The sequence below is a fragment of the Miniopterus natalensis genome, chromosome 8 (assembly GCF_054644295.1).
Source record: "Miniopterus natalensis isolate mMinNat1 chromosome 8, mMinNat1.hap1, whole genome shotgun sequence".
Classification (NCBI taxonomy): Eukaryota; Metazoa; Chordata; class Mammalia; order Chiroptera; family Miniopteridae; genus Miniopterus; species Miniopterus natalensis.
The window spans coordinates 9881438-9896411 of record NC_142088.1 but is presented as its reverse complement, the minus strand read 5'-3'; the positions used below and the strand labels follow the sequence as shown (position 1 = coordinate 9896411).

At 44.1% G+C, this 14974-nt stretch overlaps 1 protein-coding gene across 2 annotated transcripts in view; it reads right to left on the bottom strand.

Annotated features, from left to right (window-relative positions):
- The window catches only part of EPHA4 (EPH receptor A4), a 134839-nt gene that overhangs the window by 29061 nt on the left and 90804 nt on the right, over positions 1-14974 (bottom strand). For both annotated transcript variants that reach the window (XM_087819568.1, XM_087819569.1), the window contains 3 exons: positions 5186-5310; positions 3981-4140; positions 2734-2845 (listed from right to left, as the gene is read on the bottom strand). In XM_087819568.1, the coding sequence (XP_087675694.1) occupies positions 2734-2845; positions 3981-4140; positions 5186-5310 (397 nt within the window). The remainder of the gene's footprint in view (positions 1-2733; positions 2846-3980; positions 4141-5185; positions 5311-14974) is intronic.

The window sequence follows — 14974 nt, the reverse complement described above, 5'->3', positions numbered from 1 at the left end:
TCTCACTGAAAGCACGGGCCGGACTGTGACCTGCACTACCTGACTCCTCTCCCTTCACCCGTTCTTGTCCCACTTACACATTCACAGTGGAACATGACAGAGCACACGGCCTGCGTGTGAAGGAGAATCAGCTGAGTGTGCATCGGCCCCGGCAGAGCCTGTCAGCTACCTGGCTCCAGGCAGCCTTCCCCGTGACAGCTTTATGGCCAACACTAAGGCGGAATCAATAGGAGGGCAAGGGGTTGACATTTCATTTTCTAAAAAGTGATCCATTGAGGACCAATCACCGAGCAGTGTTTATCAGCCTTGGGAAGTGACTTTTTTTTTTAAATGGGGAGGAAGGGACAGGAATCATCACTGGGAAACTCGACAGGCTCAGTTCTCAAAGGCGGGGACTCATAATTGGAAATCCAATGCATCCCGCTATCAATCCTGCCTTAAATAATAAAGCGATCAATAAAACAGGGAGGAAATTAAGTCATCAGGCTTGCGACGCTATTTTCTAGAGCTATGGCTTTTAATAAACTTGTCTTCCTGCATCACATTTTCCTTTCTTTTCCTTCCAGCAGAACATCCAAGAGAAACTTATAATGAGGTGACTTATTTCTAATGACTCTGGTTTGACTGCTATATTCAGGGCAAATGAAAAATTTTTTTATAAAAAGGTAAATCTAAAGGAAAATTGAAATACGACTAGAAAATGCTTCCAACCAACATCAGAGAGAAGATTGAGACCCAAGAAGAGACTTTCTTTCTGCAAACATGTGTTGTTTGTCTCAAATGGTTCTGAGCATCACGTGGTGCTGGATTACTGCCAAATATTTTTTGTAGGTGAGGTAATTAATAACATTTTTCTATTTTTATGCTTTTAAACATCTATATTTTCTGATCACAAAAGCTGTTTAGATACACTGTAAAATTTTCAAATGCAGAAATACGTAATAATGAAAGCAAAAGCCCATGTAATTTCCATTCTCTCCCCTCCAACTTCCTGTTTCCCACTATCAGAGGGATATATATTAATGCATACTGTTCCCCAAGTGTTTATGTGCCTGGCAGGTAAATATATACACAAAAGCAAATGGCAACAGACAAGAAAGCAGTCCATCTTGGTTTACTTCCAAAATCTATGTCAGGAAAGAAGAGCACACTGGGAATTCAAGTTCTGTTCAGGCCAGTTGAAGTTTCCAAAGGCGCAGACGCACCATTGCATAGGATAGGCCAGGCAGATATACAGGTATCTGCGCATTATAGCGCCAAGGATGAGAGTTTGCGATAGATTAACTTCTTTAAGAGGGAACTAGTTGCTCTGATCAAACTCACCTAGTCATAGACTTTGCACCAAAAAGAACTAACAAGATGACAAATGCAGGTGCCCACACACCATGAGGAACTGTCCCATCCTGTGTCTGAGTGACCATAATTGATCTCTATATAATTGGACATTTTGGAGAGTGAGGGTGGAAACATGATATTAATAAATACATGTGACACCTGGGACCATATCCAATCAAATAAGATATGCTCACCACCCTAATTATAATGTATCATCGAAGTGAGGGAAAGGCATGATGCTGGCCTGGAGACATATTTGTGACATCAGTAGTGCACCAACAGAGGAGGCACAGAGAGGTCATGCACCGTGGCCTGAGAGCCCAGCATGGCTGCTGGGGACCCCACAGAAGCTCTGTCATCAAGCCAGTGTCATGACTCTGGACAAATACTACATCTTTCTGAGGATCGTTTTCCACCTCTATAACATGAAAAGGTTTCTATTTAAGAAGGTCACTTTGACATTCTTAGGTCATGCGTTGTTTGTGGGTTGGTTGGTTGGTTTTCCCAAAAGCCTTACCCTGTGAAACAGTTGATGGTACAGGGGTGAAGGTCAGAGAAGGGGCAGCTTCTCTCACAGGGGACAAAAAGGCCTAGAATGGGCACAGGCTGAGGAAGAGCAGCTGCCCCCACCACCCTCACTCCTCCCGAGGCTCCAGGCTGTGCTAACAAGTAGATGGAAGCAACAGCGACACGAAGAACTGGCTCAAAGAAATATGCTGCCAAACCATTTTTAGTTCTTTCTTTTCTAGATTGTTTTTAAAGTGTCAAGTTAGATTGTAAAGTTGCAGAGTGTAAGTAATCTGCCATTTTAGATTTATTTCCAAGAACAATTCTATGCCTACAATGTGCTCAATGGATACTATCTGGAAATGCTGAAGCACCTACTGTGTGCCACATTATCTACTTTGTCTATCAAATTTCCTTTGTCAATAACTCTTTGAGACACGCATTATTCCCCTCATTTTATAAACAAAAAACAAAGACTCAGGAGGTTAAGTAATTTAGCTGACAAATGGCAGAGCACAAATTTTGGTCCCAAGTTTTATATGTCTTTCTCCTTTTTTGCCTTTGGCAGTAAGTCCAAGCTTAAGAGACATATAAATGTAACACCTTACAGCTTAGAGTATCTAGAAGTCTCCCACTGGCTCGCTTTTCAGCTTGGTTTCCTGGAATTAGTTGGGTCTTTCCAGGCTCTCAACTCAGAGAGCTCCCACCAGGGTACAGTCGGCAGCTCCAGGAGGGGTGTGGGGAGATCAAAGCGAAGAGAAAGGGGGCTTGAGATGCAAATGTCGTGTTTATAATGCTAATCAAAACCTCAGCTTTGTGCGGAGGGGACAAAAAGCTCCCTTATAAAAACCAGGGAGCGAGGGCGGTGCAGTGAGTGGCTTAAGTGCTTACCTCCTGCTGATGACAAAAGTTGCGATGAGAATGACCACTAGCACCACACTGCCGGAGACCGAGACCAGAAGGACAGTGGAGTTGGCCCCATCTCCAATGATCCGGGAAGGCACTGGCAAAGACAGTCACACAGGGATCACCTTTGCGAAGGTCCTAAGAGGGAGCGCTCCTGACTGGGTCACAAGTTTCCCACTTCTGAAGCCATTTAAAATGCTCACAGCCTCTCTGCCCTTCGTTAAGTATTCATGCAACAGCTTTCGCTAAGGCGGCCTTAATGAGACAAGGGCATTCTTTTTATAATTGTACGAAGAAGTTGAACCAGAATATTCTTATTAAATCCTATGGTAAACATTACCACTCAGGGTTTTTTAAATTCTTCTTTTCCTTTCTATTTTTAACCCTAACACTTACATAAAAATATGATGCATTTCTGAGTGGGATATTTCAGAAAGGACAGGCAATTTTGAATGTTTCTCTCCCTTCCGCCCCTCCCAAGTCTATCAAAAACCTGACTATTCTTGTCCAGCTTAAAGGCCACCTCCTCCTTGGAGGTTTCCAGGATAATCCCAAAAAGGATGTCAGACCCCTTCAGATCTAATTCTGGAGTCCTTTCTCTTCTGCTTTTGTTTGCCTTCTTATTTTATTTAATAATTTGTGAATAAAATTACTTTCTGGAACGAATGTTGAAAATTCTGCTCCACCATCTTTTTATCAAGTAGGCTCAATTTTGGTTAATTATAGAGGTGGAGATATCTTATGTAATCTGCTTCTTGATGGGTATGCCCTCTGTTAATATTCTGATTCAATCAACCTGTTGGTCCAACTCAAAATGTTGAAAGAGTTGACGTATTTGTCCAAAAGGGCTTAAAAAAACTGGTCTGACTTGATTTTAACAGGTTCCTAGAAATAATTAAGAAAAAAAAAAAGGCTCCTTCTGCTGTCTTCCCAGGAGGAAATTTCCTACCTATATAGCCCTCAATGGGTTCAGCAATGTCATTGCTCATGGTTTATAGAATGCTGAAAACGAACAAACGAAAAATGGACATTTTTCCAATGACATGAAAACACAGGTCAGATAATATTATTAAAAAATGCTCTTCTCTAAATAGCACGAGGTTTTCTAAGTTGCAGGCACCGTTCATTACAATAAATTATTTGCCCAACCCAAATGATGTACAGCGAGCGCCTTGGATTTCACTGTGACAGGACTTGCCCCGAATGCTGAAAAGAACCTCAGAACTTGTTACCTGTGTTGGTCGTGACCTCCAGGGGCTCACTGAAGTCTCCATAGCCAGCTGCCGTCCTGGCCCGGACATGGAAGACGTAGGAAGTGAGAGGATTCAGGCCTTTGATATCGGTGTTCCTGGCAGCTGTCCGGACAATCCGATAGCTTCGCTCATTCTGATCCTACATAGTGGAAAGATACGACAGAGGAAGATTCACTCTTTCTGATCCTACACTGTGGAAAGATACGACAGAGGAAGATGGCAAAAGAATTCCTCTGCTTCTTCAGGCACAGGACGGAAGGAGTGAAGCCGGCTACTCAGCAGCTGAGAGAAAGCGGAGGCTGATAAAGTCTCTAGCCCCTGTATTCTCTTCAGTGTTAGGAGGACTGCTGTTACTTCTTAGATGTCGAAAGCAATGTAGAGTTCTGTACGATCACTGTAGACACTGATCTCTACTCATAATCTTTTTTTGAAAAGACGATTAGATGATGGTTGGTGGCTTTTCTCACTCCACACCCAGCAATTTAACAGAAATCGCTGTGAGAAACTCTCGTCTTTTCCTACTTTCTGTCTAGAAAATGTCAAAAGTGCTGTAATCTGGTTTCAATGAAAAAAAAACGCCTGTCCCTTTTCTGCTTTTAATAAGGAAGCCAATAAGCGACTATCTTTAAAAAGAAAGACAATTGCTCATTTTCTAGACAAACTTGAATGCAAATAAGCTCTCTTCAGAATTCTGTCCTTTAAGAGAGACAAGTTATTTGTAAAAATAATGTGTTTCTAGAACTTTAAGAGGCAGAAGAATGTAATTTTCCTTCACTGGTGTTCTGTTAAAAGTCATCAAAAGCCACACCCTGATTCTGAATAGCAGTGATCTATTTAAACAGATCATTATTTCGACTTTTATGAGTCATGCTCCTGATAGAAGGTTTCTAGATTAGAACTCGCTATCTTGATTTTCATTACAAGAAAGAAAAAAAATATACGGTTATATTAGAATGCAATGCATTTTTTTTCTTTTTTTGAAGATAACTAACTTAATACATAAAATTCATAATTGAATTTGATGAGGCAGCAAAATACTTTTGACTTTAAGATTCACTGGTATTCCAGGATTTAGAACTGGCCAAAAACCAGACACAGAAAAAGGGGAAAAGGGAGGGAGGGAGGGAAGGAAAGAAAAGGAAAGAAAGGAAGGAAGGGAGGAACCTTGTTCATTCAAGTAATACCTTCTCATAATACTTGACTTCGTACTCCAAGATCACCCCATTGGGCCGATCTGGTTCCAGCCAAGCCAGAGCAACACTGTATCTGGTAACTTCTTTAGCCTGGACCAGAGCAATGGATGATGGTGCTACAGAGAAAAACAACAAAAAAAATGAAAAAAACACTTTACTTCAGGGGGAAAAAAATTAGCGGTATCAATTAATTTCATTTTACTGAAGAAAAGTGTGAAGGATTGTCTTGCCTCCCTCCCAATCCCCATTTCGTTCTTTCCCCATAAAAAGGCATGCCACGCGCCATGTTTATGGCTCTCCCAGTATCATTTTGTGCATAGTGTGTCTAAGAAAAATTATCTCTGAAGTAAAAGCCTGGGTAGGCCCACAGGCCTACAGCGTCACGTCCACAGCCCCTGTAACCGTTCCTCATAGAAGGCTGCAGGTATAGAGAATGCGGCTTTTGATTTTCTGCAAGCCTTTGAAAGCCTTGGGAAGATTTCCTTTTGAGCTCAGCAAAACTGCATCTCATCCGACTTGAGTGTCATCTTACTGGTCTTTAATTTTACACGAGCAAGAGGATTTGCAACTCTTCCAAGGGTACCGAGGGAATGCTACAAGCAAACAATTTACATACTTTCCAATATAAATAAAAAGCCCTGTTTAATTACAGTGCAAGCTTCCAGTTCGAACACAAGCATGCAGATGAAGAACACAGAGAAAGCAACGATGCTCTCCCTGGACACACGGGGCGTTTTGCAGCGATTTTACAAGAGTTGAAATACTGCTTTTGCCCACTGAGTAGCAAACCTTTCCACTGAGGAAGACACAAAAGCAGTCCTCCACGGGGTGTGTTGTCAGGGCGGGGAGGAGGGACACATTTGAGGTGTACAAAACCAGTCTGACTAATGCTTTCGTCTCCACCGTGGGGTCACAGCTCCAGCCAGCTGCTATTAAGCTCCACCGTGACTGACAATGGTACAGATGTGTCATCTCAGGGAGGAGAGGAAGCAGTCATGACATCTGCGATCTTATCTAACGAAGCTGGTCTGTAGAACCAGAGATTAGGGGTCTTCCCAAATTGAATTTATAATCTTTTTTGTTCCCAAACTGTGAAACTACATGAAAACGTCCAAAGTGGCCACTGAGGAACAGCAGCATAGTGTTGCGTCCTCCTGCTTCTCTCTTTCAACACACACAGACACACACACACCTGCCAAACCTAACTTGAGGGAAAATAAAATCAACTGTCACTGAAAATGGAAAGGGCTGGCTTCAAACCCACTTGACCATATCCGGCAGGCGTATTGATGGCAAGAAAAGCACACACACACCATAGTCCCGCAGTCCAGCAGGGAGCAGCTCCTGGAGGTGGCCATTTGACAGTCCAGCATCTCTATCAGGAGGGCCTTGAGACAGTCACACACACATACACACGCCCAAAGCAATTCCAGACTGGATCTCAGGCATGAACGCCAGTGAGGGATGCAGTGCACACACATGTCCTCCTTCAAAGGCAACCCCAAGGTTACTAACGCCAAGCTGGATGAGCAGAGCTGCACGCAGCGGACATGTGGAGGCCGCTGAACATCTGAAGAAGATGAAAAACGGAAATGTGTTCATTGGCTGTACTAAAGCTCCCCTCCCCCAACACACACACACACACACACACACTTTTTTCTCTTTCTCTACTGGACGACGGAGCCATTGTCCAGCATAGAAGCAAGGAATGACTTTCTTCCACATGGAGCTAGCCGGGAAGCCACGAAGGCCGCGTGGCTGTGAAAAGCCATGTCACTCCAGGTAGGGAAGCCACCGCCTAACGGGGCACTTTGGCCGGCACACGCTCTATAGAAGGGGCTCGTGAATGCCTGTTGCTCAGGACTGGGATGCAAAATAGAGAAGTCAGGCCGTTAGAAAGCAAGCAGGAGGGAGAAAATCATGAAGCTATAGGTGAACTTCCTCTCGGAGGCGGTCCGGGCCGGACCCTGGCAGTCGGCAGCGTTCTTGGGAAAGCACTGCCTGGCCGTCGGGCGCTGGCAGCTAAGCCGCCCCCTCGGTGGAGCTGTGGCTCGGCTGCAGGTGGACACGGACCCGTTTCCATTCCAGAAGCCTGTGCAAGGGCAACACGAGCTCGTCCGAAGTGCTCCGCAAGTGTCAGGCAGGGCGGCAGCCACAGGGCGGCGTTAGCCAGCAGAACATCTCTAATACAGCCCTGCCTGGAGAACGCACGTGCCCAGGCGGGAAAATACACCGACGGGGCGCACGCTGCCCCGGCGGCCGCGCAGGGGAGGCAACGGGTTAGAGGGCGAAGTCGAATGAGTCGTTCTAATCCACAAGAAGGTTGACACGGCGTCCCTGTGAGGTCCGAGCTCTTGCTGAACAGGCCACAGTGACAAACGCAACCCGGGACCAGGTCCGACTGAGAAACGCTTACGACCAGCCCCTGCATCACAGTACAATAGGGCAGCCACCCCTCCCCGTGGCGGGACGCTTCTCACCTCCTCCGATAAGACAGAAGAGCAGCCGGGAGGAGCTGGGCCCGCCACGCTGCGGCTTTGGAGAGACGGGGCAACGGGGTGCGCGCCACATTGTAAGCCGCAGAGGCTCGTTGCCTCGCCTCCCCTGCTAGGCCGCCAAGACAGCCTCCGGCTCCACATCTGGAAGCCATCACCCTACCGTGTGTGACTGCCCGTGGCTCGCTTCCCGAGAGGAGGCCCTTGGCAATGGCATTGCTCAGTGGTATTTCCCTACCCCAGTGGCTCCCGGGAATCAGTTTTCTCATGTCACCCATATAATTAATTGCTGCCACAGGCCTCTGCATCTTGTATTATGCTTTAAGTAATATTTTTTCTGAAATTGACATTACTTTGAAAGGAATTATTTTGAAAGGAAGCATCCCATTACTGTTATCACTTGCCATAATGGATGGTAACCATAAAAATGAAAATACCATCTAAGTAAAACAATACTATCAATGTTTGCCAGACACTCTTGCCTCTCCACGCTTTGCCAAAAATCACAGATAAGCCAGAGTTTGAAAGGTTTAAAAAGAAACTAACTTTCACGTAGGGCAATTCAATATTATATAACGTACCATCTGGGTCTTCCCTAAAATCATCTCCGAAGCACCGATGATAATGTTTCCGCACTTCGGTAAACACTGCTGAACACCACTCCATTTAGAAATGGTTTGCATCTTGAGTCCCAATACCCCAGGGCCCTGCCCTTTGCTAACAGAATCAGAAGAAGAAATAATAGACTAATATAATAACAGATTGAACACTTGTCCCAAATACGTGGTTCAATGGGAGCCTTCATTCAAAGGAGGGCTTCTAATTCATAGTGGGAATTTTGGTCAACATGAAAAGACTAAGCAGAGAAAGGTCCTGCTTGCCTCTCATTTCTCTGATTTACATTCTGAGACCTTATAGCAGGGGTGGGGAACCTTTTCTCTGCCATGGGCCATTTGGATATTTATAACATCATTCGAGAGCCATACAAAATTATCGACTTAAAAATTAGCCTGCTATATTTGGTCAAACATTTAATTAACTCACTCCTAATGTGACGGCTAGAACTGCTTCTCCTTGGTGAGGGCTTGGCAGAGCCAGATGAAATGATTTTGCGGGCCATATACAGCCAGTGGGCAGGACATGTCCCGCCCCTGCCTGATAGAGACCTGGCTCTTTCATAGCACAGGCTCACCCGCCAGGCACGGACTGAATGACACCAATGGCACAAGGCAGGGAAGGGAAAGGGCAGACAAAGCTGTGTCAAATGCAACCCTGGTATCAAGTTAATACCATCTTATATCCTTTAGGCTCTTCTTAACTGAAAAAAGAGAAAAAAAGAGGTAAGGAAATTTTTATAATAGCCTCACAGAGAAGACATTCTTTAATGTCAACTCAGAGGACTCATTTTCCAGACCTCAAGAGGAGACAGTTGCCACGAACCCTCTTTTATCCACGTTCTCTCATGACGATGGGGGGAAGAAGGGGTGGGTGCTTCCTCACTGCACAGTGTCTTCAGACACTCAGTGCACCTGCCTCGGGGTCACAGGAGAAGCCGGGAGGGAGCTGGGGGCTGACGTAGGTAGCCTTCCTGACACAGAGAGGTGCACCTTAGATTGCAAGCGTTCCTTTTTACCCAGACTTCCTTCACAAAACATTTTGCTATAAGGAAAATGTTGTGCTTGTGGACATAAGCAGGCATTCTTTATGGCTAGAATTTTGACATAGCACATAGCAAGAAGAGCTGATCATGCCTGTTGACAGTAGTGTGGTTAAAGAAAGGTGACTGATGTAAAAATCACAAAGACAAGAACTGCTGAAGGGTCTTTTTTTGTTTTTTGTTTTTAAAATGATTGTGGTTTAATTCAAGTAAGTTCTTAATTTTCAAAGTTTTGAAGCAGAATTTCCAATGGCCAACAGATGTCCATACTTGGCCAAATAAAAACAGTGATGGAGGCAAGAAGCCAGAACAGGCAGGAAAGCAGTGTGGATTGCAGAGAGAACCATGGAGGGGTTTAGAGCAATGTTGGGGAGCATGCTCAAGACTTGCAGGGACAAAGAGAAGGCAGGAAAGCAAAACAGAAGGCTGAGCAGAGATGCACTTCTGCAAATACAACTAGAAGTTTCAGGAAATCACCAGCACCCTGGTTCTGTGAGGGCAGAGCTTTCATCTAGGACATGTGAAACGAACTGAAAATGAAAACAGATTTGATCCAAATACTTCAGCATTCTTTACTAATTCATTAGGAACAAGAGACCAGTTTTAAAAGAATTTTGGGTAAAATTCCAGGTTTGATGTTTACTAGTTGCCATCTTGGGCAAGTCACTCAAGTTTCCTCACCTCAGTTCTTCCATTTGTAAAACACCTTCCCTTCCAGATACAAGCACGTGAGAGATTAGGAAAAGCCTTCCATTAGGAGAGGCCTTTTCCTTGTCATCTCTACGTCCCCACTACCTAAGATCAGTCTGGCACATAGTGGGTGCTCAATAAATTTGTCAAGTGTATAAAAGTGAACTAAATGTTAAAATAGATCTTAAATAGTCTTTGTAGACAGGAAAATGGTTTTCTAAATATAAAGCACCAGAACTAAGTCATCCCTAAACAACTTTTCATCTGCACCTGTTTCAGATGACCTTTGGTGGGTTTGGTTTTGCTAGTCAGGTTGACTAAGACGTTGACAATTAGGAGGGAAGCAAATGACGATTCTAATTATAATTGGAGTCTCTAATTTCTACGGGATATGCGATGCTTCCGAAATTTTTTTGAACACACAGCCTATAAAATGTCATTCAAATGTAAGTTTACATTAAAACTAGTTTCACTGCACCTGTTACAGGCAGCATTCTGAGGCCCTGGGCTTCTGGCTGAGTGAGGCGTTGACATCCGCTCAGTATTCCTTCTCTGTCTCTGGGGACACATGCAAATAGCTCCCCTGACTGCCTAACCACGACGGTGCAGTGGTGCTGAGATTCCCCCCACCCCCCAGCCATAATCCTAAATCCAGACAGAGCCATAAGCATGCCCCTTGTTTTATAATTCTGTGACACCCAGAGTTTCTCAGGAGATGCGCTAGGGTAGGCTAGGTCAGTCACTGCCAAGAGAAGCCTTTAGCTACTACACGTGTCCCTGAAATCCCCCCAAAGGCCATCATTGCTGAAGTTTCAGGGTAACAGAGTGCAGATCCCCCTGCAGGCAGGGGAAGGGCAGCAAGATTAAGCACGTGGAACCGCCTCTGCACACACCTATCGGAAACCAGCAAAATGGTAGTAAAATGCCATTTTTAAAAGATGGAGCAAAAACAAAAGAGGGAAAAGGGAAAAATTCACCGAAGCTTGGAGGTGGAATGACCTGAGCTTTCTACTAGAAACCCAAGATAAAACTCCCTTCCCCCCAAATTATTCCGTCTTCAAAACTCGACGAACCCCTGAGAAACGGAGGAGCTTTCTAAAGGGCATCCCCAATTGCGTGTGCCTGCGGTTCCCTTTGGTTCGAGAACAGGCCGCAGGCGTCCGGGAGGCACTTGCGGGTTTTATCTCCGCGTGCGCCTTTGATAAACAGAAACGGCACAGATTAGGGGCTGCAACGGGACTTGCTAACTGGTGCATTTCACAGGGAAGAATTACAGGAGACGCTCTGATGTCAAACAGAGGTGGCTCCTTTTAAGAAAATGGTAAATTTAACTTTCTTTGGTTAAAAGCTCAGCAGTTCTTGCTCCCCAGGGGCGTGAATGCTGTAATCTTCTTTTATTCACTTCCTCGCTGACTTGCCATTAAACACCTACAGTCATTTTACTGCAGCAGTTTGGTGCCTGTGACACCCAAGTAGAATGGAGAAGAGAAAATGAGAGATGGAGAAAAGAAAGGGAGGACAGTTTCCCTACACACCTTCCCTTTCGGGCTACAAAACTGTTTTTGTGGGTCCAGCATCACAAGCAGTGAATTAAACACAGTTTGGGGGGACTCCCGCTGGAGTAGCTGAAAGAGAAAGGCCGCATTTCGCTTCAGGTCAGATTAGGTGGGAGGAGGGAGGGAGGGAGGGAGGGAGGGAGGGAGGGAGGGAGGAAGGAAGGAAGGAAGGAAGGAAGGAAGGAAGGAAGGAAGGAAAAAGATGCAAAGAAAGGTCTCCAGCCTGTGGGCCAGGAACAGTGGAAAACGCCCTTCACGAAAGTCAAGAAACCTAAAGCGTGGGTGTGAGTGATACACACGCCCAGCCTTTGGAGGGAAGACGACTTCTGAACCACAGCAGGGGTACGTTCCCTCCCCAGGACCTGAATTTGAAGAGATGATGTTTACTCCAGGGGTCTTCCACTGATAGGAAAAATAAAGCCACAGTTTGTACATCTTCCTGCTTAATGCAAATAGCATATTTAAATTTAATTACTCGGAGCTTAAGGTGCTTTTTGTTCCCCCTTTCTTTCTCATTTCAATGCCACAGCTCTGATTTGCTCTTTATCAAAGGTTTGTGCATTTTAAAATGCTGTCAAGCATCCAAATTAAATGCTTCGGAGCACTAATGATATCCTTGTGATGAAGGGCTTCGCCGTCGCAGGGATGCTAAGAACTCTGGTGCTAATATTAATTGCTTTCTTCCCTATACCACCAAAGGGAGGGAAGGATTTCTCAGAGCTCTGCACTACCTATGGAGCAAAGAGCATGGAGTCAATTCTTCTTTCACAATTGTCACTGCTGTATTGCACAGCACTCAAAAGTGTACAGAGGGCTTTCATAGGCACTAGATCTCCTCTGCTCTACATTCAGTGAGCTGGCTTAGCCCTCTGCGATTTTTTTAGGTAAAGGTCATTAAAAGACTCAATCCCCATACACCTTCCTTGGATATGTCACTGATGTGGAAACTCAGCTCTGCACCCCACTGCTTCTAGATGCTGTATCATTAACAAAGACCTAAGCACGTTTTCTCACAATCGAGAAGCGAAATTGTTTTGAAAACCAACCAATGAACCAACCAACCAACCAACCAACAAAAGGTACAGAAAAACTTGACTGTTCCAAAATTGATATGGGATTATTTTCTTTCAACAAAAGGCCTAGAACCAAATTCTCAATTAAAACCTTTGGATGACTTTGAATTAAATGAAGTTCATTTACAGTTAAATACGGAAATGTTACTTTAATTAAGCTTATACTTAAAGTGTATGAAGAGTGCATTTTTTCTCATACAGTGATATCCAAGGCCAGTACATATAGAGTCTATTTGAAGCAAATACTATAATAAAAGCAGGGCACAGTAACACTTACTGAAGGATACAACAGATCCATGATCCCACTGACATTCCTAATCTGATTTTGGGACACTAAGGATGCTTTAATTAAATGATTCAAGGGCAAGACTATAAATTACTTAACTGAGACGCTTACTTTACTTATTTTTTTTGAGAAATGGGTGGCAGATTGTTTTAGACAATTCCTTATTAACCACATTTTAAATAGTGCTCTTCTTGGCCTTTATGTTAAGTGTTCGCATTAGGACTGGCCTCTGTCACTAACTGTCCAAAGATGTGAGTTCCCGTCCCATAAAGACTGTTTCCTAGGATGGTGCCCCTCGGACAAGGACTGCATTTCCCAGGCCCCTTTGCATATAGGGCAGTTCACCTGACTGAGTTCTGGGCCATGAAATGGGGGTTGAAGTGATTACTCTTCTTCTAGACCCGATGCATAAAAATAGCTCCCTTGGGACCTTCCTTCCTCTCTAGCCCACAATCTGCCAGCTGGTGCCCAGTCTCATCTTGAAACCCCTAACCGACCTGACCCTCAGCACCACTAACTGGATGCAAGTTGACCAAGAAATAATGTTCTAATGCATTAAGCTACTAACTGACATTTGGGGTTACAACAAGTACCCATTCAGGCAAAGTGAAGTCCATTCAGCAAAAAAGAGGCATGTTCCTATAGTAACATTTTCATATGATAACTAACAAAAATAAAGCGTAGTGGTACTGTGGCCTATGGAAGACCGAGCTTGGGTTTAAAGCTGCCCGAATGACCTTCAGGTTCCCTCTTAGAAACTCCAGCTCCTGGGTATTTGTGACATACTGGTGAGCGCTTCCCCTGAGGTCAGCAATGCAGGAAGCAATTGTGCAGCTTTGCAGGGACACGATCACAGCCACAGATCTTCTAACATGAAGAAACGTAGCAGAATCACACAATACTGGGCTAAAATACTGAGCTGAGCTGCTTTTCATGTTTAAATGGGAAAAGACAGGGGGTTCTCAAAACAGCTTAGTTGAGCTTTCTTTTTAGAAAGGAGTTTGCTTAGTCTTCATGCGTAGTTAACAGTTTACAGGGTTGAAAATGTGGGCCGTGAATCAGAACTAAGCACAGAGGAATGGGCAAAAGGTGCTGCTGGCCTCCTCTGCAAGGCACCTTCACAGACTTAAAGTCATTTAATTCTTGCAACTCTCTGAAGTAGTTATAATTGCCATGTTTGATTTCATCTTTGAAAACCCATGCAGCACAAAGAAATTAAGTAATTTAAGCAAAGCTATAGAATTTCAATTTTAAACTCGTCTGCTAGACTCAGAAGTATGTGATCTTCCCTCCATGTTTCACATGTCAATAACAACACCCACACTGAGCTAGCATTTACTGAGTAACTACTATGTGTCAAGCATTGCTGTAAGTACTTGCATGGATTAATTTTTATAACCCTCAAGAAACCCCAGGAGGTAGATATTATTATTTCCATTTTATAGATTAGGGAAATAAAGTACAGAGAGTTTGAATAGCTTGCCCCAAGGTATGGCTTAAAAGTGGTGAATTCAAAAGTCAGGTTCTAGAGCCCACATTTTCAGCCACTGGTCTATAAAAAGCCTCTAGTCTCTCCTCTCACCGGGACGGAGTTAGACACCTGAAGGGTCTCCTGCAGCGTCCACAGCAGCATCAGTAAGAGAGCAGTCTGAGTCCACTAGGTGTTAGGTCCAGGGCTATCTTATGTATATTCTTGGTTGCTGGAAGCCTAGAGGTAAATTAGACGTGATTGCTGTTCATGGACAATACTTAACACTTTTGATGATGAGTCACCTCATAGTAGAACTGCCTAAAGAGCTAAAAAGAGAATCATTTAACACTGAAAAATTCAATTGCAAAATAAAATAACAGGGGGTGGGCAATGTTATATTCCTTGACCAGGTGTTTGCCCTGCAGCAGTTGACTGACTATACGCAGGAACCTGGCTTTTCTGATATGTATACATTTCACAATAAAACTATTAAAAAACAAATAAAAATATTAACTAAGAGTATTAAAGGTGAAGTTTCAAAGTTAGTTTAGA